This window comes from Rhinolophus sinicus, linkage group LG10 (assembly GCF_036562045.2).
Source record: "Rhinolophus sinicus isolate RSC01 linkage group LG10, ASM3656204v1, whole genome shotgun sequence".
Taxonomy (NCBI): domain Eukaryota; kingdom Metazoa; phylum Chordata; class Mammalia; order Chiroptera; family Rhinolophidae; genus Rhinolophus; species Rhinolophus sinicus.
The window spans coordinates 13,907,602-13,931,764 of NC_133759.1; the positions used below are offsets into that span (position 1 = coordinate 13,907,602).

The 24,163-nt window shown below is 41.9% G+C and overlaps 1 protein-coding gene across 6 annotated transcripts in view; it reads right to left on the minus strand.

Moving 5' to 3' along the window:
• Positions 1-24,163, minus strand: part of LOC109445341 (CTD small phosphatase-like protein) — a 142,905-nt gene that overhangs the window by 51,269 nt on the left and 67,473 nt on the right. For 3 of the 6 annotated variants that reach the window (XM_074312609.1, XM_074312610.1, XM_019727630.2), the window contains exon 2: positions 6,868-7,022. In XM_074312609.1, the coding sequence (XP_074168710.1) occupies positions 6,868-7,022 (155 nt within the window). Of the gene's footprint in view, positions 1-6,867; positions 7,023-11,623; positions 11,994-24,163 lie in introns of those variants that run through there. The other 3 variants (XM_074312607.1, XM_074312606.1, XM_074312608.1) reach the window with 2 other exon arrangements.

Sequence of the window (24,163 nt, forward strand, 5' to 3'; positions counted from 1 at the left end):
ACACTCTGGGCCTGATAACTCTGCCGTGGGGGGCTGTTTTGGATATTGGGGGATGGATGTTTACTTAACAGCATCCCTGGCCTCTACCCACTAGAGGCCAGTAGATCTCCTAGTAGTGACAATCAAAACTGTCTCCAGACATTGTCAAGAGTTCCCTAGGGGGCAAAATCGTCTCCAGTTGAGAACACTGAGCTAGTGGGAGACTGCCAACAGCCCCTATGCCCAGGTGCACTTTCAGATGAGATGAGCATATCAGTGATGGGAGAGATAACATAACTATCTGATGGGCTTGAAAAAACACAGACCAGGACCAAAGGTGCTACTCTAGACAGATATTTGGGCTAGAAAATTACCCTAGAGGTGTGTTTGAGTGCACAAGGGGTATGCGTGTATTAGTGAGTGTCCAGTAACCTTGCTTATTTTGTCATCATCCTTCAAAGTCCTTCATGGTCTCTGCCATTGGGGTCTTCTAGATGCTGACTCCTCCTAGGCTCTGGCCAGGGGCTGCAGACACTTTTATTTTGGGCAACTGGCCTGCAGGTCCAGGGTGTAACTGCGATGGTGGCAATGGCTGCCACTCCAGGACACTGCTGCTGAACCTCTTCTCCAGGGCAAAGTAAATATGCAGGGTGGATGGAAGCCTAGAGGCCATCTGCTGCATTGGTCTACAGCTTTCCCTCTTCCTCTGGCATGCTGAGTTCCAAGAGGAAGGGAGACTGAGGAGTCAGCAGTGGAGACAGGCACAGAATCTGCTTCCACATCTAATGGGCCTGGGCTTTGTATTCCAGGTGTCCTGACCAAGCTGAGAGCAAAGGGCAGGGGTCCTCCTCTGGGAATTAGCTGCTCCACTTTGACAGGGGTTCTTTCCATAGGGTCTTACAGATTGAACAGTCAAGTGTCATGCAAATGATGCATTGCTCAGAGTGGCCTTCATTCTTTCAAAAGCCATTCTAACAAATGTTAACTGAAGGAGATTTACGCATGAACACCAGGTCCAGGTGAGCTAGGCTCTGCCTGAGGAACTGCCTTTAATGGGCTCTGTTCTCGGATATATCCAGCTAAATACTCTAGGAAATCTTCCAGGGGTGCAACACCAGTTTATGTCATTTCACCTAGGAAGATACTATTTTAAATTAACTTTTACTATGACAGCAGTGATTCTTCTCTTTTTTTATCCTCTAGGGTACAAACTATGTTCCCTTCACTAATGGCGATTTTCTACAGCAACAGTTTTTAAACCGGGGGAGGGAGAGTATGAGGAAAGCACACTGAGGGGAGAGATCAGAATCTGAGGCTACGTTAGCGTTTACAGTGGAATCTCACTATACAAATTTCACCACTATATTTCTCTACACCAGTGGAAAGTAGGGTTTTTTTTGTTGTTGTTTTTTAAATTTTATTGGGGAAGGGGAACAGGACTTTATTGGGGAACAGTGTGTACTTCCAGGCTTTTTTTCCAAATCAAGTTGTTGTCCTTTCAATCTTAGTTATGGAGGGTGCTATTCAGCTTCAAGTTGTTGTCCTTTCAGTCTTAGTTGTGGAGGGCGCAGCTCAGCTCCAGGTCCAGTTGACGTTGCTAGTTGCAGGAGGTGCAGCCCACCATCCCTTGCAGGAGTTGAACTAGCAACCTTGTGGTTGAGAGGACGTGCTCCAAACAACTGAGCCATCTGGGAGCTCAGCGGCAGCTCAGCTCAAGGTGCCATGTTCAATCTTAGTTGCAGGGGGCGCTGCCCACCATCCCCTGCGGGACTTGAGGAATCGAACTGGCAACCTTGTGGTTGAGAGCCCACATTCCAGTCAACTGAGCCATCCGGGAGGCAGCTCAGCTCAAGGTGCCGTGTTCAATCTTAGTTGCAGGGGGCAGAGCCCACCATCCCTTGAAGGACTCGAGGAATTGAACCAGCAACCTTGTGGTTGAGAGCCCACTGGCCCATGTGGGAATCGAACCAGCAGCCTTCGGAGTTAGAAGCATGGAGCTCCAACTGCATGAGCCACTGGGCCGGCCCGGAAAGTAAGGTTTAATATCAGTGAAGGGAAGTCATCTTTCATTATTATTTTTCCAAAAACTTCTCAGCTATTCTTAGATATTTTTTCTTCCATATAAATTTTAAGTCTTCCTATTCAGAAACACAGCACATTTCTCCATAAATAATAGCTACCATATCAAAACCTTTTAATGACTAATTTTGGGGAGCATTTTGGGCTTTCTATATAAATAATCATGTGATTGGCAAATAAAACTAATTTTGTATCTTTTCCATATTTGTACCAATTATTTCATTTTCTTGTCTTATTACATTAGCCAGAAGCTGCCAATGCTTTTTCTGTGTTGTTTGCTACTTACGAGTATTTTTACATGATAGCTTTTTAAACATGTTTAAATGGATTTCTTCTATGTATTTGGCTGTACTATTGATTGGTATATAAAGGTTTATGGCTATTATACACTTCACGTATTAGACATTTTATCATTATAAAATGTCCCTCTTTCTCCTGTTTAATGCTTTTGGCCTTGAATTCTGTGTAGTCTAATATTAATATTGCCACTTTTGGTTTTTATTTGATCTACTTTGTACATTTTATTTTCCACCTTGTAACAATCACTGTATGTTAGATGTTGGGTCAGAAACTACTGGCCACCTACTGTAATTGTCAATAACACAGTTCACCAAATAATTTCAGTTTTCCTTCTGCACACATGGTAGGATTCCACTTCCATGCCCCTTGAAGTTAGGGATAGTCATGTAAATTGCTTTGGCCAATATAAGTTGAAACGAGGCATGTACTTCTGAGTGAAAACTTTAAGAGCCAGTGTGATTGCTACATTCCCTTTTCCCTGCTGTGACAATCATGGAAGCAGAGATGGGGCCTTCCTTGGTCTAAGTCCATGGATGAGGATAAGACAGTGTTACACAATCCAATAACAATAGGTATTAGTCGGTCACATGTGGCTACTGAGCATGTGAAATGTGGCTGGTTCAAACTAAGAAGTGCTATACATGTTAAGTACACATCAAATTTTGAAGAATTAGTAAGAAAAAAATGATTTTTTTCTTGTTGGTTAACATGTTGAAATAATATTTTTGATATATCAGGTTAAATAAAATATATTAAAATTAATTTCTCTTAAAAATATATTTTTAAAATGAGGCTACCAGAAAAATTTAAATTCCATTATATGGCTCATACTATATTTCTATTGAATTGTGCCACAGAGCAGAAGGCCCGGGCAACCTATGATAAACATGCAGCACGAGTGAAAAATAAACTTTTACTGTTTTACGCCTCTGAGGTTTGGGGGATGTTACTGCAGCACAACTGAACCCACGATGACCAGTACAACTGTTCAGCAGTCATTCCTATTTTCTGCTTTGTGAAAAGAGCTCTGATTTTGATGGCAGGAGTTTGCTGGTCTAAATTCTTTCCCTTTCGGGCCTCCCTTGCTGCTAAAGGGTAGCCATGTGACAAAGTTCTGGCCAATAAGACATAAGCAGAAGTCTCGTGGGGCTTTCTGTGAAAGGGGTTACTTTCTATTAAAGAGACAGACATGGCTAAAGCGACTCGTCCCTCTCTTTTTCCCTTCAACGTGGATATCACATCTGAAGCTTGTGATTTTGAGATAATAAACAACAAGCCTGTGGATGAAGACAATGTGCGAAGGATGGTGGAGCAGAAAGATGAAAAGACAGAGGACAGAAAGAGTCTGGGTCCCTGATGGTATCATCAAACACCACTCACCCCGGCAATGGCCAGACTCTGGCTTTTGATGTGACAAAAATAATCCCCTATTTGTTTAAGCTATTTGTCAGTTTTCGTTTACTTGCTGCCAAAATCATTCCTATCCGATATAGGTATATTCTTGGCAACAAATATACAGCCAAATATGTCAAGCCAATCTGATACAGTCTTGGTCTCTCGTTAGGAGAATTTGGTTCATTCAACTTGGTTTTATGTCTACTCTTTATGAGAGGTTTACTTCTTATTATACTGTTTGTTCTTTTTCCGTTTCCTTGTTTGATGGCTTGTTCACATTTGTTTATTTCCCCTTTCACTGTAACTTTTGAGGATCTAATTTCTAATTGTGCTACTTGTTATAGTTCTAGTCCTAACAGTCATATTTCTACATTTTCTATAATTATATTATAGCTGAATATCAATCTCACCCAGATTTTTTTTTTCCTCCCTCTCTGAATCATTACATGTCTGAAAATGTACTTCTTTTTCCATAATAGATAAATGATATCTTGGTCACACATTTTGGGTTTGTAATCCTTTTCTCTCAGTAGCTTCTAAACAGTTTTTCCAGTCTTCTTCTGGCTTTCAGTGTTGCTAGTGAGAAGTCTGGTACTAGTATAATTCTCTTTTCTTTGAAAAGAACTTGTTCTGGTAGCTTGTAAGATTTTCTCTTTACATCTACATTTCAGAACCTCAACGGCATACATCTACCCCTGCGCTGTTCCCCTGTGTGCCCCACTAATCCTGCTATAGACTTGGTAAACCCTTTCAAGCTGCACATTCAAGCTTTTTTTTTAGCTCAGGAAAAATTTCTTGTATTACTTTTTCTGGAACTCCTATTATTTGCCTGTTAGGTCTCCTAGAAGCCTCCCCGTTCCCCACTCCCTTCACAATTACCATCTCTGCTTCAGGTTTGCACTATAAGATATTTCTTTTATTTGCTCTTCTGGAACATGAATTCAGTTCTCAGCAGTGACCATTCTCATTCTCCGTTTTTGCAGTTTGTTTACTGATTTTTCACATTTAGAAATCATGGGATTTTTTTTTTTAAAGTTCTAAAAGTTACTTTTGTACTCCGAACTCATTTCCTGTGTTGTCTGTTAAAAGTTCTCTTCTATTTCTTCCATTAGCTTTACCTCAGTAGGAGTCTTATAGTCTCGTTTCCTACTTGGACTTTCTCAGCAGTGGCAAGTGAGGGAGCACTTGACGCCCAGCATGGAGTGCTGTTTTCACCATCCAGCAGAGCCCAAGCGGACAAACGAGAGACATGGAAGTCCCTGGGCCCCTCCAGGGCACAAGGACTGAAAGCCATTCAGCTCATCACTACAGCCCCTCCCAGGACTGCAGACATCAAGTGGGTCCACGGGCTCCTGCTGGTTGGCTGACCTCACAGGACTATGCAGTTTAAGTCTCTGTCCTAGGACTCCCCAAGAGGGAAGCATATCCTGTTGGTGGGCGCCTGCTTCTCACTGAGTACCAGAGAGAATGAATGCTGTGCCTGCTTTCCCCCTGAAGATGTCAGGAAAACGGGAGGCCTTACTGCACTTTCCGGGCTCCACCAGCAGGCTCACCTGGATTTATCCGAAGAGGGAATTTAAATGGTTGGAGCCATGTGCTCAGGCTGTCACTTTCCCAGAACGCCCTTCCTTACATTCATATGTATGTACTTTTACAATAGGTTATTTTCTAATAACAAAAGTAATTTCAGCTAATTCTGGGAAAATTGGGAAAAGCTAAGAAGAAAAAGAGAAAAATAAAAAACAAAGTGGAGAAGAAAATCCTATATATAATCCCACCAGTCTGAGATCATTTCTTCATAGATTGGCATACATCATTCTAGTCTTATAAATGCCTGTGTATGTGTGTATGACTATATACATACTTATAAATATATTCACCGACTATATTTTAGCCTTTTTTCCCTGAAGTGATACATTGTGAATATTTCCCTGTATCAGTAATATTCATGAGATGTCATTTTTAACAGCTGTGTTGATTATATAGTTAGTTATTCTATAGGTCTTTTATTCTCTATTGTTGATCATCAGGTTGCTTACAATTTTACATTGTAAATTATAATTTATGCTGGCTAATATCTTACCGTTAAGTTTTTACACATCCAGTTATGTCAATAAACTGGAACTGCTTGGGTGACCAAATAGGCATACTGTTCAAGTTTTAAGATCATTTGCCAAATTTCCCTCCAGAAAGGTGTAACTAATTACCACTCTTACCAATAACTAATTTATATCCCCTACCCTCCCTCTCACTGCCTCCATGCCAAATGCAAATATTAACTTTAAAAATATCTTTGATAATTGGATAATGGAAAAGGATATCTCACTGTTTCAGTCTGCATTTGATTACTAACCATACTGAACAAATTTTCACGTTTATTGACAAACTGTGTTTATTTTGTGAAATGCTTGTTCATGTCCTTTGTTCATTTTATCTGGGAAAGATGTATGACTTTTGTGTCTTCAATCTCGATTATTTTCATTAACGAATAATTCTCTTTGCCTCTTTCAGTGATTTTTACCCGAAATTCTATTTTGACTGAATTACTATTATAACCCCTGCTTTCCTTTTGTTTATACTTGTAAAATGTCTTTTGCTCATCCTTTTACTTTTAAGTGTCCTGAGTCACTTTGTTTAGAATATGTCTGTAGACAGCACGTGGGTAGATTTTTTTTTTTTAACCATTGTGAAATCTGCTCAAAAATTTTGATTTGACATGTATATAAGAATATATAACAAATATATTTATTGTTAAACAAGGTAGTTAAATTCATTTATATTTATGATTGGCTCTTTCCCATGTCGCTGTTTCTCTTTTTGTCTTCCCACTTCTTTGTCTGCTAATGCTTCTTTAACCCTATTCATGTATTCAACTTCCCAAGAGAGAATGCTATAAAAATGTGAAGTGACTCTTACAGCTCTCATCAATTAGGTTCTTTACTTGCTACACGGGAATGACTGAGGCATCCTTTAACAAAAAGACGACTTTTATGGTAATTTCAAATCTTTTAAGAAACGGCCGCACACATACTGTCACAGGATATTTGTGCAGAATGGGACAGAAGTGCAGCTACTGCAGTTTTGCCGCGTGCACAGCTCCCCATCAGAACTGACCTTCTGAAGCCCTCCGTTCTCCTCCACCACTGGCGGAAGCCCACCAGGGCTGCTGGCTGGCGGGGCCTCCACATTATAGTCGCGGAAGCAGCAGAAGAAGGAGCTGAGGATGCTGCGGCTTCTCTGCTTCTTTAAGCTGACATTACACTGGGATGCTGGGAAGAGAAACAGAGCACATTGTGGGCAACTGCAGCACGGACTCACAGTGGTCACGCAACGCGAAAACTCGAATATGCAGTTGTCTCCTCCTCCCCCCAGGACACCCACTCAGGATCAGAAGATGAAGGGCCCCAGGAAGTTACTCTAAAGGATTGTTATTCAACATCCTGAAGGGCCAGCTGGTCGATGGAGTCCAATCCTGCTGGCTGGACAGAATTCCTCTGACCTCAGCCCCGTGGGGGCTGCTTGCTCATGAAGTGACCCATCCTTAGGGTCAGGCACCATCTGCATTCCTGAACCGAGCAGATAAAGTCTTCTGACCCTGCACTAAGCACTGCTTCAAAACAAAGATCCTTTAGGGCACAAATCAGACTTGACACTCTGAGAAGCATAGCTCTCTGGTAAGGGTACTAAGAAAGAGTCACTTTGAAACTAGGTTCTTAGACATTCCCTGCTCACCATGGAAACGACTCATTTCATGGGTTAAGAAATAAGACGTGTGAGGGCACAGAGGAGCCCCCTTTCTCAACTCTGCTGTTTGTTAAGAAATTGATCGGAGCACGGACCCACAGAGCTCAACGCTGAAGGCTATCGTTACACTGAGAACAGGCAGCAGGACTTGCGGAAGAGAGCATGTGCTCCGGCCCCAGCAGGGCTGGCCAGGGCAAAGCCCATCTGTGTCAGACGCGGGCAGTGTCATGGACTCATTCCCTGGCCTGTCCTGGACTAAAGTTCCGGAGGGAGCCATGCGTCCTTTCTGTGCCTCGGGGCTCAAGACAAGCTGCTACAAGTCAGACATAAAAGGCAAAAATGAGTATAAAGGAAAAACACACCCCAGGGGAGGAGGGGCAGGGGCATTCTGCCTGGGAATGCAGCCAGGGCTGTCCCCCCACATACCGTGTTTGGGTGGGTCAGCAGTGCCTGAGCAGAGACCACACGCAAAGGGACCATGCTTAGGGTTAAGGGGAAAAATCACCAATGTAGGAAAGGATTTCAGTCCTTATGGTAACTGTTGGAGTTTCTCCCAAAAAGCAATTCAGGCACAATTCCCCCTTTTGGACACATGAGTGATTTGCATAGCACCTTCCCTCTCAGGAGATCACAAAACCTTTGCTAAAAGTCTTGGGGGTACTCTTCTGCTGGCAGGAAAAGCAAATGCATTCAGATGGAAATTCTAAAAAAAAAAAAAGGAAGTAAAAAAGAAAAACAAGAATGGAAAAGCTGTTTTGCCAGCAATTCCACAGGCATAGATGGTCTCTAGCCTGGGTTTGTGCAAATGGCCCACCCACTAAGTGTGAATTTAAGATCTCCATTCACTAAAGATGAGCTTTAGAACCATAACCCCCTGGAAAAGCTGGCTGTTTTATCTTCCTTGTGAATCTCTGGGTCCATGTCATAGGGCACCATTTCAGGCCCCACACGCCCGGCCAGACCAGGCTGCAGGGACCATCAGACATGGAGGCCTTCCCAGGAGCAGTGGCAGGAAGTGACAACCCAGTGTGTACTGAGACCAGCCCTCTAAGTCCCAGTACTTTATAATAATCCTTATCTCTTGCAGTCCTTACAGTGACTCACGGAGAAAGGTGTTGTGCTTTCATCTTACTGCCAAGAAAGTACAACCAGTAACTGCATGTGCCAGGATTCGACCCCACATGGGCCTGTTTCCAAAGTGTGTGCTTTCTCCACGTGCCACGCTGAGGGCACTCTTGAAACAATTTAGGTCAGATTAAGGAGGGAACGCGCCAACAGAGAGAAAAGTACTGCAATAAACTCACATTTAATATAAATGAGTGGTTACACTGCTTTGTTGTTACATTGGGTGTTTTAGTTTTTAAGAAGCCACGCTCAAATAATTTAGTCAGAGGAAGAAAGAAAAATACTCTCTTCCCTGGCTGATAGCATATTTCTCTGCAAGTAAACAAGGTATCTGTTCCCGTCTCAGAGACACAGAGCAGATAATACCCAGGCTGGGCAGTGAACAGCTCTGCAAAAAGCACCTTCCCAGATCCCATTTCCATCCTCGTATCACATAAATCTTCACAACTAACTAACAAATTAACAACAGAATTTATATGCTAAAAAAATCCTAAACCTGGAGCTAGTGAGCTACTTGTAATTTCCACCATAGGATTACATACCATGTAGAAGCCATACATGGAGCTGTGAGAGTCACTCAATGAGCTTGAGTCACTGGGGAGGCCGTCACCCCCCATGTGGGGAAATGGTTGCTTCCTCAGGTTCTCCCTTCTCTGTATAAAGAGGCGACGGAGCCCAAGTCGTCTCACCTCCATGGCTGTGGAAGGGTCCAGGCTCCTTCCTGCTAACTGAGGTTACTTCTAGGCACCTCCTGGTGGCTGGCTGGAGGCTTTCTAATTTTCTAATCACTCTTAGATGGGTCAGTGCTTTCAACGTCAGGCCAGCTGAGGAAATGGATGATTTCCTCACACGGCCCTCAGCACTCACGGGCTCCTAACAGGGCTCAAGATACAGGCTGTCTGGATCTGATGACTCTAGTCTTCCAGCCCAGCTGCTGCCTCTCCTCCAGCTACGATCCAGAAGGACCCTGAGTTACTCAGAAATGCTCTGTAAAAGGGTTTCGGTTGGTACATGAAATTAAAGTCCACAGTTTAATGAGCAAATGTTTATATTATAACATTACATGAGAAAAGCTAGATAAATAATTGTATATCTGACTTGATCATAATCGTGCAAAACAAATGAAAAGAGATTATAAATAAGAAAATATTGGTGAAAACATGTCAAAATGTTAACGGCAATTGTCAGGCTATGGGGTGCTTACCTTTCTTCCTTCTATATTTTCTGAATATTTGATGGTAATTATACATTACTCTAACAACGGGAAAGCAAATAATCTTGTTAAGCTTTCTTTCAGCAACTCGGTGAAGCTCAGGAGACACCATATCCTACTTTTACATCTAAACCTTTAGATGTACTCCTATGCTTTTCCACTCTGTCCCCGCAAAGTGAAAACCAGGCAACAGCAGCGTTGTAAAAACCCTTGCAGGAAGTAAATGTCGCCACTGTCATAGGCCACACCCCCTCCTGGACCGTGATGTCACCAACACAGAACATACCTACCAACCTCTAAACCAGAGGCGGCCCATGTGAAAAGAAGGCACCAGATATGTGTTCTTTCCCCAGTCAAATGCTCCCACTGCTTTCTCATCTGGCAGCCCCACCCTCCCTGTACACACAAATGCCATCCTGTTTCTTGATTCTTAACCAGGACTTGGCCTCTCACCACCTTTCCTCATTCCCCCTTTAGAATGTTCCTACTGGTACCATACATAAGACCGAGGTCTGCTGGTGGCCCAGGTAGCCAGGAAAAGGGTCTTTAAAAGGATTGTAACATTAGCACATTAGAGATTAATGCACACATCCTCCTGTTAACCTCGGTTTTAAGAATACTTTGGAGGAATAAAGGAGGGAGTAGCAATTTTGCACATCAGTCTAAAACATTTCATAAAGATTTGCATTTTTTAAATCCGATTTAGGAAGAAAAAGTCATTGAAAATCCTATCCAAGTTTCCTGCTGCTTTTCTCCGATACCCTTCCCACGCCGACCCACATCCACACCTGCCACCTCACTCCCCGGTTTCCTCCTGGTTCTCTCATCACACTGACATCACACCTCCCACTCCTCTCCTCACATCCCCTCTTCTCATAACATTCCTGTTCTTTGGGAACTGGTTCAAAGCCCACCTCTTGGAGGAAGCCCACTCGAGGGGAAGGATTCGTTCCTAGGCCACTGAACTCCCCACTGAATGTGTGTGTGGCTGAGCTATGTCTTTAGCCCATTCCTCGCTAACTTTCAGGCCACCAACCTCCTATTCTAAAAATCCATCCTCCTCCCCCTCATTAAGTTGTTGCTTTTGAGATCCTTAACAGCTCTTAAATCTGTCCTCAACAATTCCCTGTCCCTGTCATATGATGAGGCTGAAGCCCTCATCATTTTGTCCCTAGACAACTACAATAGTGTCTTGTTTTCTTGCTCCTATTTTGTATCCTATAATTATTGACATGACCACTGAGGCAAAGCCCAACGAGGAGACTATTTGCTGGTTATCAATGTGGGTCCTAAAGTCATTTGCTTCTGTGTAGAACGCTGGCTTGCCCAGCAATAATAGTACGGGGCTGAGGTTAAGTTACGTGACTTTTTTTTGTTTCAGTTTCCTTATTTGTCAAATGGGGATAACAAAGGTACTCATCTTATAGGCTTGTTGTGATAATTAAATGTGTTATTATAAAGTACTCAGAACACTTCATAAATGTTAGCTCTTATTATTACCATTAGTCTCTTAAAATCTTTTGCTTTGTAAAGGAGTGGGGGTTCTCTGCAGGTAAATCCTGGATCAAAGGCTGGATTCTATGGGTATACATTTTGTCCCTGGCATCTGACAAGTAGGAGGCATAACTTACTATAACAGATCTTGGTTATATAAACTGTAATTTAGAAAGCAAAAGTAGAAAAATGTGGGGAAGTGGTTCTACTTAATTGCTCTAAACACTGGATGCAGAGAGGAGGCAAGAAAAGGGCGGGTTAAGGGTCCACAGGAGCTGTTGGGGGGCTGCTTACCTGCCTTCCCCTGACTCGGCTCCCTCTGGGGCTGCAGCTTAGCTCTCTCCTCGGCTGAGCACTGTGCCTGCCCAGCCTGCCTCTGATTCAGTCCCACGCTGTGCATCAAAAAGGAATTTTCTCCTGTGTGGGGTTGACCACAGGAGGACCACGAAGGAGGCTCACAACCCATCTGGGTCTCTCCTGCAGGTTTACTGGGCCACGATATGCTATTTCCCCAAGGGGCTGGCAGCGCAGACCTATCCGAAGACCACCCCTTTCTTTTCCTTAGCCCTGCTAATGAAGACATGCCCCGAGCTGGTCTCAGCACAGACATCCCATAGGCTAAGTAAAGGGGGATCCCTCACAGGGGCCGGTGGGGTGATCCTAAGACTTAACTTTCTCCTATCTCTGAGCAGGCCTGGGTGGGTGGGGGGGGCAGAAATCTGGGGAAGGGCTGTGCAGAGCTGGAGACATTGGGCCTGGGCCTCACCCCTGCCTCCTGTTCATGGTGCTCACGTCTGGTGGGAAAGACACTTGAAGAAACGATTCTGAGACAGTATGAGTCTTGTTATAACTGAGCAGCACTGGGCACTGTTGGGGTCCACAGAAGAGCACACAGTTCAGATTTGGGGGTAAAGTGGGGGTAGTAGGAGTGATTTCTTAGAAGAAATGTCTTCTATAAGGAGCTGAGAGTTTCATAACATTGTTGGAGGGTTCAGGGAAGGGGGAAATAGCAACCTGTAAAGGGCCTGATATGAGAGAGAGAACACGAAATATCTGAGAAATCCAAAAGAAGTGGCCAGGACTGTAAAATGGGAATGGGACTCTCTGCAAACGGGGAGTGACATGTTCAGACAACACCATGACTGGCACTGTGTCACTTGTGGACCTGGAGCTGCTGAGCTTACGTTTTTAAATCATGACTAATGCAGGTGATCAATCTGCACGAAGGATTTTCAGGATATTTGCAAATCAGACATGGGGACTGTTCTGTATAAAGAGCCTAGAGTGCAGTTTCTTATATAAAACTTGACTTGCAATACAAGTTGCATGGAAAGAAAGTAAGCTTTGGAGTTACATTTTGGTTCAATCTCCAGCCCTGCCATTTGTTAGCTGGTGTGATTTCATCTGACTAAGCCACTACCTACCCCACAGGGCTGTCTGTGAGGATGCAGCAAAAACATGTATGTCTCTGTGAGTGAGAAAATCTACCAGCAGCTTAAAGGGTAGCAACAAAAAATTGTGACTGGTTTGAGTACAGTGCTGTGTCTTTCTGTGAACATTCAGAAGTTAGGTTGTAACCAGACAACTGTCCTCACAAAAACAGCCTGGCTTTCTGAGAAAACATGTAGGCAGACCGATTTTTGGTTATGTGAATTCTGAACTGAGAACTTAAAGCAGCTCTTTGAAACCTGACCACCTATCTACCCAGTGAAGGTTTCTTTTTATCACAATGATAATAATGGATAGAAACCAAGCAAACAAATAAAAAGCAGCTCCATGTGTAAAGCTGAAACTAAAAGTTAGGATTCAGGCCTTTTCTCGGAAATCTTGTATGAAGTATAGTCAGAAAGAAAGTGTTGTCATTAAAAACATAAAATGTCCAGGGGAAAGTCCACCAAGGGGGACGGTGTGGTTTGGCCCTTTCGTGGGACAAGAAGACTGGTCTAAAGAGCTGTCACTCTGTGTTTATGCCGACACAGAAAGCACAGCTGAATCCACAACCAGCTGGTATGCACAGGCTGAGAGGGGGCATTTCTAGGCAACCTCTTGAACTTCCAAACCTAACTGGTTCCCTTCTGTCTCTAGAAATTGAAATGTTGACCCCAAACAGCCAGCGTTTCTTAGTCAGTGTGAGAGCTGCCCCTGCCTATAACCATTGTCCTTTTATATACAACTCTTGCGTTCTGACCTGGTTTAGATTCTGGATGTGGGCAAGCTTCAGATTTAGGACCCAAACATCTGGGGTCTACACCGATCCAGAGCTTCACACACTCCCCTTTGTGAGCAGCCCCCCCATCTGTCCTTATCTCTGATCTGACCTAAGCTCCCCAAGCCCCATACACATCGCTACACAAAGAAGTAGTTCAGGATGAAAATCAGAGTCGCTGAAATGTAGGTGGAAACGGTCACTACTCACTATGAACCCATCCCCAGTCATTCAGGGGATGAATTTCTCCCCTTGAAGAAACTGCATCTTGACAGCTACTTCTAGAAAACAAAGAATGTTGCCTTTAATTTCCATGATGTCAAGCCAGCCTATGAGCAGGTCCAGGGGCCAGACCGCCAAGAATTTCTAGGGGAAAACTGACAGGTCACACGAAGTCTACTGCTAATGTGTCAAAGCACCAAAACCTGCTCTCAGAAGTAGCTTCCTTCTTGTCACAAGAGAATTAAGGATGGTGTTCCACAGCAGATTTATATCATCCAAGTATTTATAGCAGAACATTAAAAATAAAAGTATGCCTTGTTGCAAGCATCAGTGTGGACCCCAATGCAGTTAAGGCTGTAAAACTGCACACTGGAGTTCCCCAAGGTAGAGGTATTTCTTCAAACGTGGGGCTGTCAGAGCACTTTATGACCCTGAAGAGACCATACAGCTGAATTCACAACTATGTTATTATGGAATAAGCTAAACACCTACTTTTTTTTTTTTTTTTTTTTTACGGGAGGAGGGGGAGTTCTCCCCAGGAGCCAGCATTTAAATGAATGCACCATTTCTTCTCTTCTAGAATTGGGCTGTAATCTCTGGAATGCGTCCCAGGGCCGTGGTTTGGAATGGGTGTCTAACAGGAAATTCTGGGCAGTCTATGCATACATTACATTCCTTTCCCACCCCGAAAGAGTGGTCAACAAACACAACTTTCCTCTGTTTGAATATAAGGGGGGCGGTGAGGGTGGGGAGAGGCCAGGGCACAGACTGCACACAGTTCAAAAGCAGATGTGGCTGCTGAGAATCCAAACATCCTTTTCTCCTAGGAAAAGGGCTTAGGCACCAACAGAGTCACGTTTTGAGATATCCAGTCAGTCCCTATTCTGTTTCTAAGTGATACACTTCCCCAGGGAATTCTGCCCGACAGGCGATGAAAGAAACACACCTTTGAAAGCTCATTTTCCCAGGGCAGCCTGTAACTGGCAGTGGTGCCTGCAGCACTGAGAAATCAAGGGGGGGGATCAAGGCTGGAGGCTAAAAGCTGGGTAGGAGGGATTCTAATCTCATCCTTCGTTTCACAGTAGCGTGTGTTTCCCGTTCGCTGCCGGCTGGTAACAGCCCACATTAGCTTATGCCTCCTTTGTGCAAGGCCCTTGACATAAACCATCTCTGGCCTTCACGGTATGCAGTACCGATATGACCACCCCGTTTTCTGATGAGAAAACTGAGATGTGGAGTACATACAACTATGCAGCGAGGGTGCTGGGGTTCAAAGCCAGCGCACCCTGACTGCAGGGCTTCCAGCCACCCCACAATCCCCCCGGTCTCTCCCCAGCACTCTTTTGGGTTTGGGTTTTATTTCCAGGGAGAAGCTCAGAGTATGAGCCTTGTGCCACCTGCCTTCACTCCAAATGCTACACTTTTGAAAACTCCAAAAGGAACCAATGATATTCAAGGCGGCTTTATTCAATGAAGCCAGACACAGGTTGTCCCACTGTACCCCAGACGTACCCAGGCCACCAAACTCTTTCTGCCTCAGCTTCCCAGGAGAGCCCCTCTGCTAGGAAGGCCCTTCCTCCCCTTAGCACGTCCCCAGACCTGTGCCCGAGGTCCACACTAGCTGGATACAAACCAGACCTGCGTGGTCTAGCATCTGAGCTCTGAACCATCACTATACAGAGTCTGTTTTTCACATCAAGAGCCAAAATACTCCGAAGCTAACGGAGCAAAGGATTTAACGAGATAATGCACTTAAGAGGAAATAAAGGTTAAAATTAGACAGTAATCAAATAAAAGAATGTTTAAACAACGAGGCCCAGTTTCGTACGTATTAAATGAACAGAAATGATAAAAATAAAAACATACAGCCAATGGTGATAAGGTTTTGATGGAACAGGCCCATTCATTCACACCTTTCTGGTAACTCTGTAACCTGGAACAATCCATTTGAAAAGCAGAAGAGTGATGTGTCAAAGACCAAACAATCTGAATGTCTGAGAACAGGAGTGGCTAATTAAATCAGTACATAGCAACTGGAGAGAATTCTGTGCTGCTACAAAACATAACCATTGTGAAAACACATGGTAAAGTGTTTGTGTTCATTGTCAGGCAAAGCATCTCACACACGTGCACGCCTGTGTCTGTAACTTTGTAATGTGCTTCTGGTTCTGGACAAGCTCTGGAAGGTGGGCTCCAGGGGTACAAGCTTGGAACCTATCTTGTTCACATCTGAGTCCCTAAGACCTAGAAATGTGCTGGTACACAACAGGCCTGTCTAACAGGTGTTTACTGAATGAATGAATGATGAAACACAGAACAATGCAGATGACCGATACAGTAAAAGGGAACAGTTCTGATGATACTTCAAGAGAAAGCTCAGCTCAAGCCGCACCACTTTCCTGGGAAGCCTTCTTTCCCACAGCAAGTTCCCTCCTCCAAGCAATTTTAACCCATGCCACCCACATAAGGCCAACCTCTCCTCTGGGGAACCCAACTTGCAGCTCCCTGCCATTTTCAGTGACGATGGCAACCCCTGCTTTCTATGAAATAATTAGTGCAAGTTTTCAGGAAGAGAGGTTATGTAAAATTCACCAATATGTTAAGTAAGCATGGCAATCTCTGCATCACAGGACTAGGTTGATAATTTTTGTCCTTTATACTTTTCTTTTGTTTCCTAATTCTACAATCTACATCATGTTTATAATGGAAAAAATTGAGTAAATATTAAAAATGCTTCTACTGAATAAAAGAGAACATTTTCATATATCATCAGATATCTTGCTACAACCTTATTTTGGTTGGTTGTATTGTATTCCACTGTATGGGTGTCTGTTGTGCCATAATTCAACTAACTTTAGACATTTATGTTGTTTCCTTTAAAAACATGTGTCATAAAAAATGCTACAATTTGTTTCCAACAACAATGCTGGGAACAATCTAGTTGGTCATCAATACGGGACAAAATATAATACATCTCTGGGTGGAATATTACGGGGCTGTTAACAAGAAAGCTGCAGCTCCACATGTACTGATAACAGCTAAGACTTACCTTACGTAAGATGTGCCAGGTGCTATTTTAAGTACTTCATGTACATTGACTCATTTAATCCTCTCAGTAATCTTATGAAGAAAGGACTATTTCTGTACTCATTTTACAGATGAGGAAACTAAGGCCCAGAGAAGTTAAGAAACTTGCCTAATAAGTGGTAGAGTTGTTCAAACTCAAGCAGTCTGTGCACTTAACCTCTGTACCTTATTGCCTACTGATGATGGAATATGTTCTAAGACATATTAAATGAGAAAAGCAAGTGGTACATACAACATGCTACTAGGTATCAACCTCCAAATACAAAATTAAGTAAATTAACAACATAAAAAGCACAAGCAGGTGTATATTCGTATACATGCAAAGAATGTCTCTCGCAGGATTTATAAGTGACTGGTTGGTTTATTGGAGAGAAATGGAGGAGAGAACTGGGTGGGAGGGAGAATTATTTTTCACTGTATTCCCTTTCATATTCTTTGAATTTTCTGTCATGTATGTGTTAAAATAGTAATTCTGCATCATGTATTACACATTGTAGTAAGTAAAGAGTAAAAATATCAAAAGTAATACTGCAGTGAGCATAGTATACATAATTTTATGCGCATGTCTGCTGATTCCCTTAGAAGAAATTCCTAGAAGTGTAATAGCTGAAACCAAAGCCTGAAAAAAATGTCAAGCTTTTTGATACCTATGGACAATCTACCATTTGGTGAGGTGGTACCGATGTGTACTTCCAGCCATGGGGGGTTACATGTACCAACACAGGGAGTTTAAATAGCTTTTGCCAATCTGAAAGGTAAAAATGGCAACTCACTGTTGCTTTCATTTGCATTTCTTTGATTGCCATCCAAGTCCATACAGTCCTGTGTATGCTTTTTGGCTATTTCTATTTCTTCTTTTGAGAATTGTACTTACAATTTTTTAATCTACTTTTCTTTGATTTGTAAGGGTTCCATTATCATATATTAGAGACAATTCTTGCACGGTTCTGTATGTTGGAAATTGTCTCAGTTTATTTTAGGCTTTTACTTTTGTTTATAGTGATTATGGATGAACAGAAATTTTAAGTTTTTAGGAAGTCAAATTTAACAATGTTTTCTTAATGGTTCTTTCCAACTCTGATATGATATACTATTCACTTATATTTTCTTTTAGTTCTTTTTTAGCTTAAAGTAAATACCTTCTAAGTAAATCTTCTATCTGTTTGGAGTTTATTCTGTATTAGCAGGATATGTGAATCTACCCTTTTCCCCCAAAAGATTAATCAAATATCTTAATAATATTTATTGAACAATTCATCCTCATATGCTGATTTAAGCATTCTACTCCACTCCACCTCTCTGCTTATGTCAGTAACACAAGCTTTGCTATTTCAGATTTATTGCTTTATTTTTAATATTACCAGTCCTCTTTTGTTTTTCTTTTTTTCAAAAATTTATTGGATAGTCTAACCCTTTATGCTTCCAGGTGAATGTCAAAATCACTTTATCAAGTTCTAAAAAAATTCCATTGGGATTCAGTTGCATTAGTCTCATAAAATATACAATCACTGATTCTAGTTAATTCTACTTAAGTCACTAAAGGAAAGTTAAAATGAATAAGGAAAAAAAATTAAAAATCCACTTGTACCTTATTTCTAAAAACTGTGCCAAGATTAAAAGTGGCCTTGTTTTTCAGCTTAGAATACACTGTTATAACTATAAGTTGCTTTATAGGATTCCCACGGCAACCAAAAAGAAAACACCTATAAAAGGTACACAAAAGAAAATGAGAAAGTAATGAAAGCACATCACTACAAAACAAAAAGGAAGATGGCTAGAAAGAAAAAGAGGGACAAAAATGTTACAAGACAGAAAACAATTGCAAAGCAATAGTAAGTCCTCCACCATCTACAATTACTATAAATTTAAAGAAATTAAACCCCCAATCAAAAGACATAGAAAGGCTGAATGGATTAAAAAATAAGATTCAACTATATGCTGTCTACAAGAGACTCACTTTAGATTTAAAGAGACACATAGGCTAAAAGAGAAAGGATGGAAAAAGATATTCCATGCAAATGGTAACCAAGATAGGAGAGTGGTAATACTTCTATCAGACAAAAGAAACCTGAAGTCAAAAATTGTCACGAAAGACAAAAGACATTATGTAATAAAAAAGGGTCAGTTCACCAGGAAGACATAACAATTATAAATATGTATGCACCCAACATCAGAGCACATAAATATATGAAGCAAACATGGACAGAATTGAAGAGAGAAATAACAAAACAATAATAGATTTCAATAACCCACTTTCAACTATGGATAGAACATCTAGAAAGAAGATAAAAGACAGAGGCCTGGAACATCACTGTAGACCAAATGGACCCAATAGATATATAAAGAACATTCCACCCAACAGCAGCACAACATATAGATTTCTCAAGCTCACACTAATTCTTCACTATAGATCACATATTAGGTCACAAAACAAATCTTAACAAATTTAAGATGACTGAAATCATACCAAGTATCTTTTCCTACCACAATGGAGTGAGACTAGAGATCAATAGCAGAAGGAAAACAGGAAAACTCACAAATATGTGCAAATTAAACAACACTCTCTTTAATAACTAATGGGTCAAAGGAGAAATTAGTAAATATCTTGAGATAAATAAAAATGAAAACACAACATACCATTCCAAAACTTACAGGTTGTAGCAAAAACAGGATGAAGAGTTAAGTTTATATTGGTAAATGTCTACATTAAAAAAGATATCAAATAAACAACCTAACTTTACACCTCAACGAATCAGAAGAGCAAACTAAACCCAAAGTTAGCAGAAGGAAGGCGATGACAAAGATTAAAACAAATAAAATAGAGAACAGAAAAATAATAGGGAAAAAAAAAAAATCAGTGAAACCGAGTTGGTTTTTTTGAAAAGATAAAAAAAAACTGACAAACATCAAACTAGACTAACAAAAAAGAGAGAAGACTCAAATAAATAAAATCAGAAATTAAAAAGGAAACATTATAACAGATGTCACAGAAATATAAAGGATTATAAAGGACAACTATGAATAATTATATGACAACAAATTAGATAATCTAGAAGAAATGGAGCAATTCTTAGAAACATACAATGTACCAAGACTTACTCATGAAGATACAGAAAATCTGAAAGGTCCAATAACAAACAAGGAGATTGAACCAGTAATCAAGAAACTCCTAACAAAGAAAAGCTCAGTACCAGATGGCTACCGAAGAATTTTACCAAAGAATTACTGCCACTCCTTCTCAAACTCTTCCTATAAATTAGAGAAAGGAACACTTCAAATTGATTTTATGAGACCAGCATTATCCTCATACCAAAGACACTACAAGAAGAGAAAACCACAGGCCAATATCCCTGATGAATATAGATGTAAAAATCATCAACAAAATATTAGCAAACCAAATTTAACAGCACACTGAAAGGATCATACATCATGACCAAGTGGGATTTATCCCTGGGATGCAAGGATGGCTCAACACACACAAATCAATCAATGTGATAACCACAGTAATTAAGAGCTAAAGATACAGATCACATGATTATCAACAGATGCAGAAAAAGCATTGGACAAAATTAAACACCCTCATGATAAAAACACTAAAAAATTTAGCAATAAAAGTTATCTCAACATAATAAAGGCTATATAGGAAAAGCCCATAGTTAACATCATACTCAAAGTGAAAAACTGAAAGCTTTTCCTCTAAACAGGAACAAAGCAAGGATGCCCACTCTTGCCACTTCTATTCAACATAGTACTGGAAGTCCTAGCTAGAGCAATTAGACAAGAAAAAGAAACAAAAGGAATCCAAATCGGGATGGAATAAGTAAAATTATCTCACTTTGCAGATGACATGATCTTTCCTTTTTTTTCCCCAATTACAGATGACACACAATATTACATTACTGTCAGGTGTACAACACAGTAATTAGACATTTATATAACTTAAAAAGTACACAATCTTATTTGTGGAAAACCCTAAAGATTCCACAAAAAACTATTACAACTAATGAATGAATTCAGCAAAGTTATTGGCTACAAACTCAATGTATAAGAATCAGCTGCATTTTTATCCACTTACAATGAACAATCCAAAAAGGGAATTAAAAATGCAACTTTATTTACAATAGCATCAAAAAGAATGAAATACTTAGGAATAAACTTAGCCACAGAAGTGAAAGACATACACTGAAAACTGTAAAAACACAGCTGAAAAAATTAAAAGAAGACACAAATAAATGGCAAAACAGCCTGTGTTCATGGGCTGGAAGGCTTAATATTATTAAAATGTCTACACTACCCAAAGCAATTTAAAGATTCAATGTAATCCCCATCAAAATCCCAATGTTTGTTTGTTTTCAGAAATAGAAAAATTCTAGAATTCATGGAACCACAAAGTACTCCTAATAGCGAAAACAACCTCGAGGAAGAAGAACCAAGCTGCAGGCCTCACACTTCCTGACTTCAAAACATATTGCAAAGCTACAGAAACAGTATGGTATTGGCATAAAGACAGATGTATAGATTAATGGAACCAAATAGAGAGCCCAGAAGTAAACCCACACATACATAATCAAATGATCTTCAACAAGAGAGCTAACACTACACAATGGGGAAAGTATGGTCTCTTCAATAAATGGTGTTTCAGCCTTAAAAAAGAAAATATTGTCATATACTACACATGGATGAACACTCATTATGCTAATGAAATAAGCCAGACACAAAATAACAAATACCATATGATTCCACTTCTATGAGGTATCTCAAGTAGTCAAACCTGTGGAAGCAGAAGGCAGAATGAATGATGGTTGCCAGGGGCTGGGGTGGGAGGGGGAAATGGGGAGTTGCTGTTCAATGGGTACAGAGTTCGTCATGCAAGATGAAAAAGTTCTAGAGATCTGATGTACAACAATGTTCATATAGTTAACAAGAATTTACTGTACACTTAAAATTCATTAAGAGGGTAGATTTCATGTTATATGTATTTTTCCACATTAAAAAAAAAAAAAAGTGGCTTTGGAGGAAGCCGCAAATACAGCTGCCAGGATGCCTCCAGAACTGGGCCGGTGGTTCACGTGCTTGTCCTTGTATAAGCCTCACCTCATGTAGGTATCCTCAGCCCCACCCCCATTTTAGCAGCCAAGAAGTGAAGCAGCCAGATGTTGCCCACGGATGCACAGCTACTAAGTGGCAGAACTGGAATTTGTACTCAGGTTGTTAGACTGCAAAGCCTATACTTTTCTGCCTATCATCTTTATGACTAATGCACCATGGGAAATCTTTCTCCCTCCATCTGGTCTGGGAGTGACCCACATGTAGTGGTGGGGCTTGTTCACCGCGGCCTCAGCACCACCATCGCCTAACAGTGGCCACTGTAAGTATTCTTTACATAATGAATGCATTTGCTCCTTATTCTTGTTGATGAAAGCCAAAATTCCACTAAAAACTATTACTGGGTCAAACTTCTGCCAATGTATTTAACAAGAATTACTAGTTAAAGTAGCAAGCCAGTTCACCCAGAATATTCTATTTCTACATTGGTTCTGCAATTAAAATATAACCATCACTATAGTCTTGTCTCTATCCAGTCACACCAAATATGGGTTCAAAACTGAAAAAAGGAATAATCGCCTCAAATAATGCCTCAAGAATCCTCAATAATCCCCCTCAAAGCACTGACATTTCCTAGGCCAAAAACCAAACAAAAAAAGCTCACGTCCGCCAGTCGGGAAATCTTCAATTCCTATGTCAGTTTTGCCACTGATCAACTACGACCATATGTACCTCATTTGCTCCCCAAGTCGCTGTTATCTAGGAGGCAAGACCTGGATGTCTGGGCTCCCAGTTATTTCCCCAAGAAGGTTCCCTTGATCAGAGGGCCCTCCCACACCTACCTGTCAGGCCAATGTAGCTGTCATGATGGGAACTGACATTCCTAAGTCAGTCCCATGGATCCACCTGGGCCTTCGCCTACCCTGGGCCAACACTGAGAGATCTCGCAGGATTATGTGATTTTCAGAGCTGGAGAGAGCTGAGAGGTCACTGAAGTGGGTGATGTCTACATGTGTTCCTGGGAGGTGAATTCTGAGATGGGCTCACGTGGCAACCCCACGCTCTGACGCTGCTGCGAGGCTGTATATTGACATCGCTGTGACGGTCAGTGGCTGTTTCTCATTTACAACGTTAACTATCTATGTCTCATTAACAAATGAGAACAAAAATGAATTCTTTAATAACTTATCTACCCGCATTGGCATGCGGTCCGTGGTAGGGGCAGGAATGAAAAAAATAAGAGTTTCTTGTGCGGGCTGGAAACCTACGATCCTATCCACCGCAGCCGTCCCGCTTGGGTCGCTGGTGTGGCTCCAGTGAAGGGCTCTTCCTAGCTCCTGCTGCGCTGCTCATTTTGGCTCTTCTAGTTTTGTGCCCACTTACTTGTGTGGTACCTTCTCATTTCCCTCTGTCAGCGGCCTACTTCCCCATGGCCTCACGGACCTCTCCCCAGCTACCACTGGTCATCCTTCTCATCTCATTAGCAGGACTCTCAGCCCCCAAAGGGCAGTGAATTCATTCAGCACATGTTTATCTAGTGCCTACTATTGTCAGGTAGTGGTCTAGGTGCTGAGGAATAGGGAACAAAATTTACAAAAATCGCTGTCCTCATTGAGCTTACATTCCAGTGGGAGGAGACAGACAATAAATAAACATGTAAAATATAGAGTATGCCAGATGGTGGTGATAAATATTGTCAATCGAAGTCAAGCAGGAAAGGGGTTAAAGAGTGGTGTGTGTGTGTAAGTAGGGTGTCTGGGGGAGACCACACTGATAAAGTGACATGCGAGCACAGGCCTGAAGGAGGTGAGGGGGGCCTTCTGGGGGAAGAGCACGGTGGGGTGGGGGGTGGGGGGGGCAAACGCCCTCAGGTGGGGGGATTCTCGGCATGTTCAAGAACAGAAAGGGGGCCAGAGTGGCTGCGACAGAATAACTGAGGGGACATTAGCAAGAGAGGAGGTCAGAGATGAAGGGCCTGTAGGCCACTGGAAGGACGTGGCTTTTCCTCCGCTTGAGAGGGGAAAGTTGTTGGAACAGCACCATAAAAATGGCTGGCTTATGACAAAATCAAGTGAGGCTATTTAGGGCCAAAGTCGGGTCCCCAGGAGCCCCCCCCACCTGAGGCACACTTCTGGCTTTGGAGACCTATCACCCCTTGAAGGAAGGACCTGCGTAATTGAGGTATTTCCTCCCCTTCTCCTATGCTGTTGCCCACCCTCCTCTGGCCTCCACATAGTACCCGCCCAGCACGCCCTCTGTAATCGGTCCCCTGC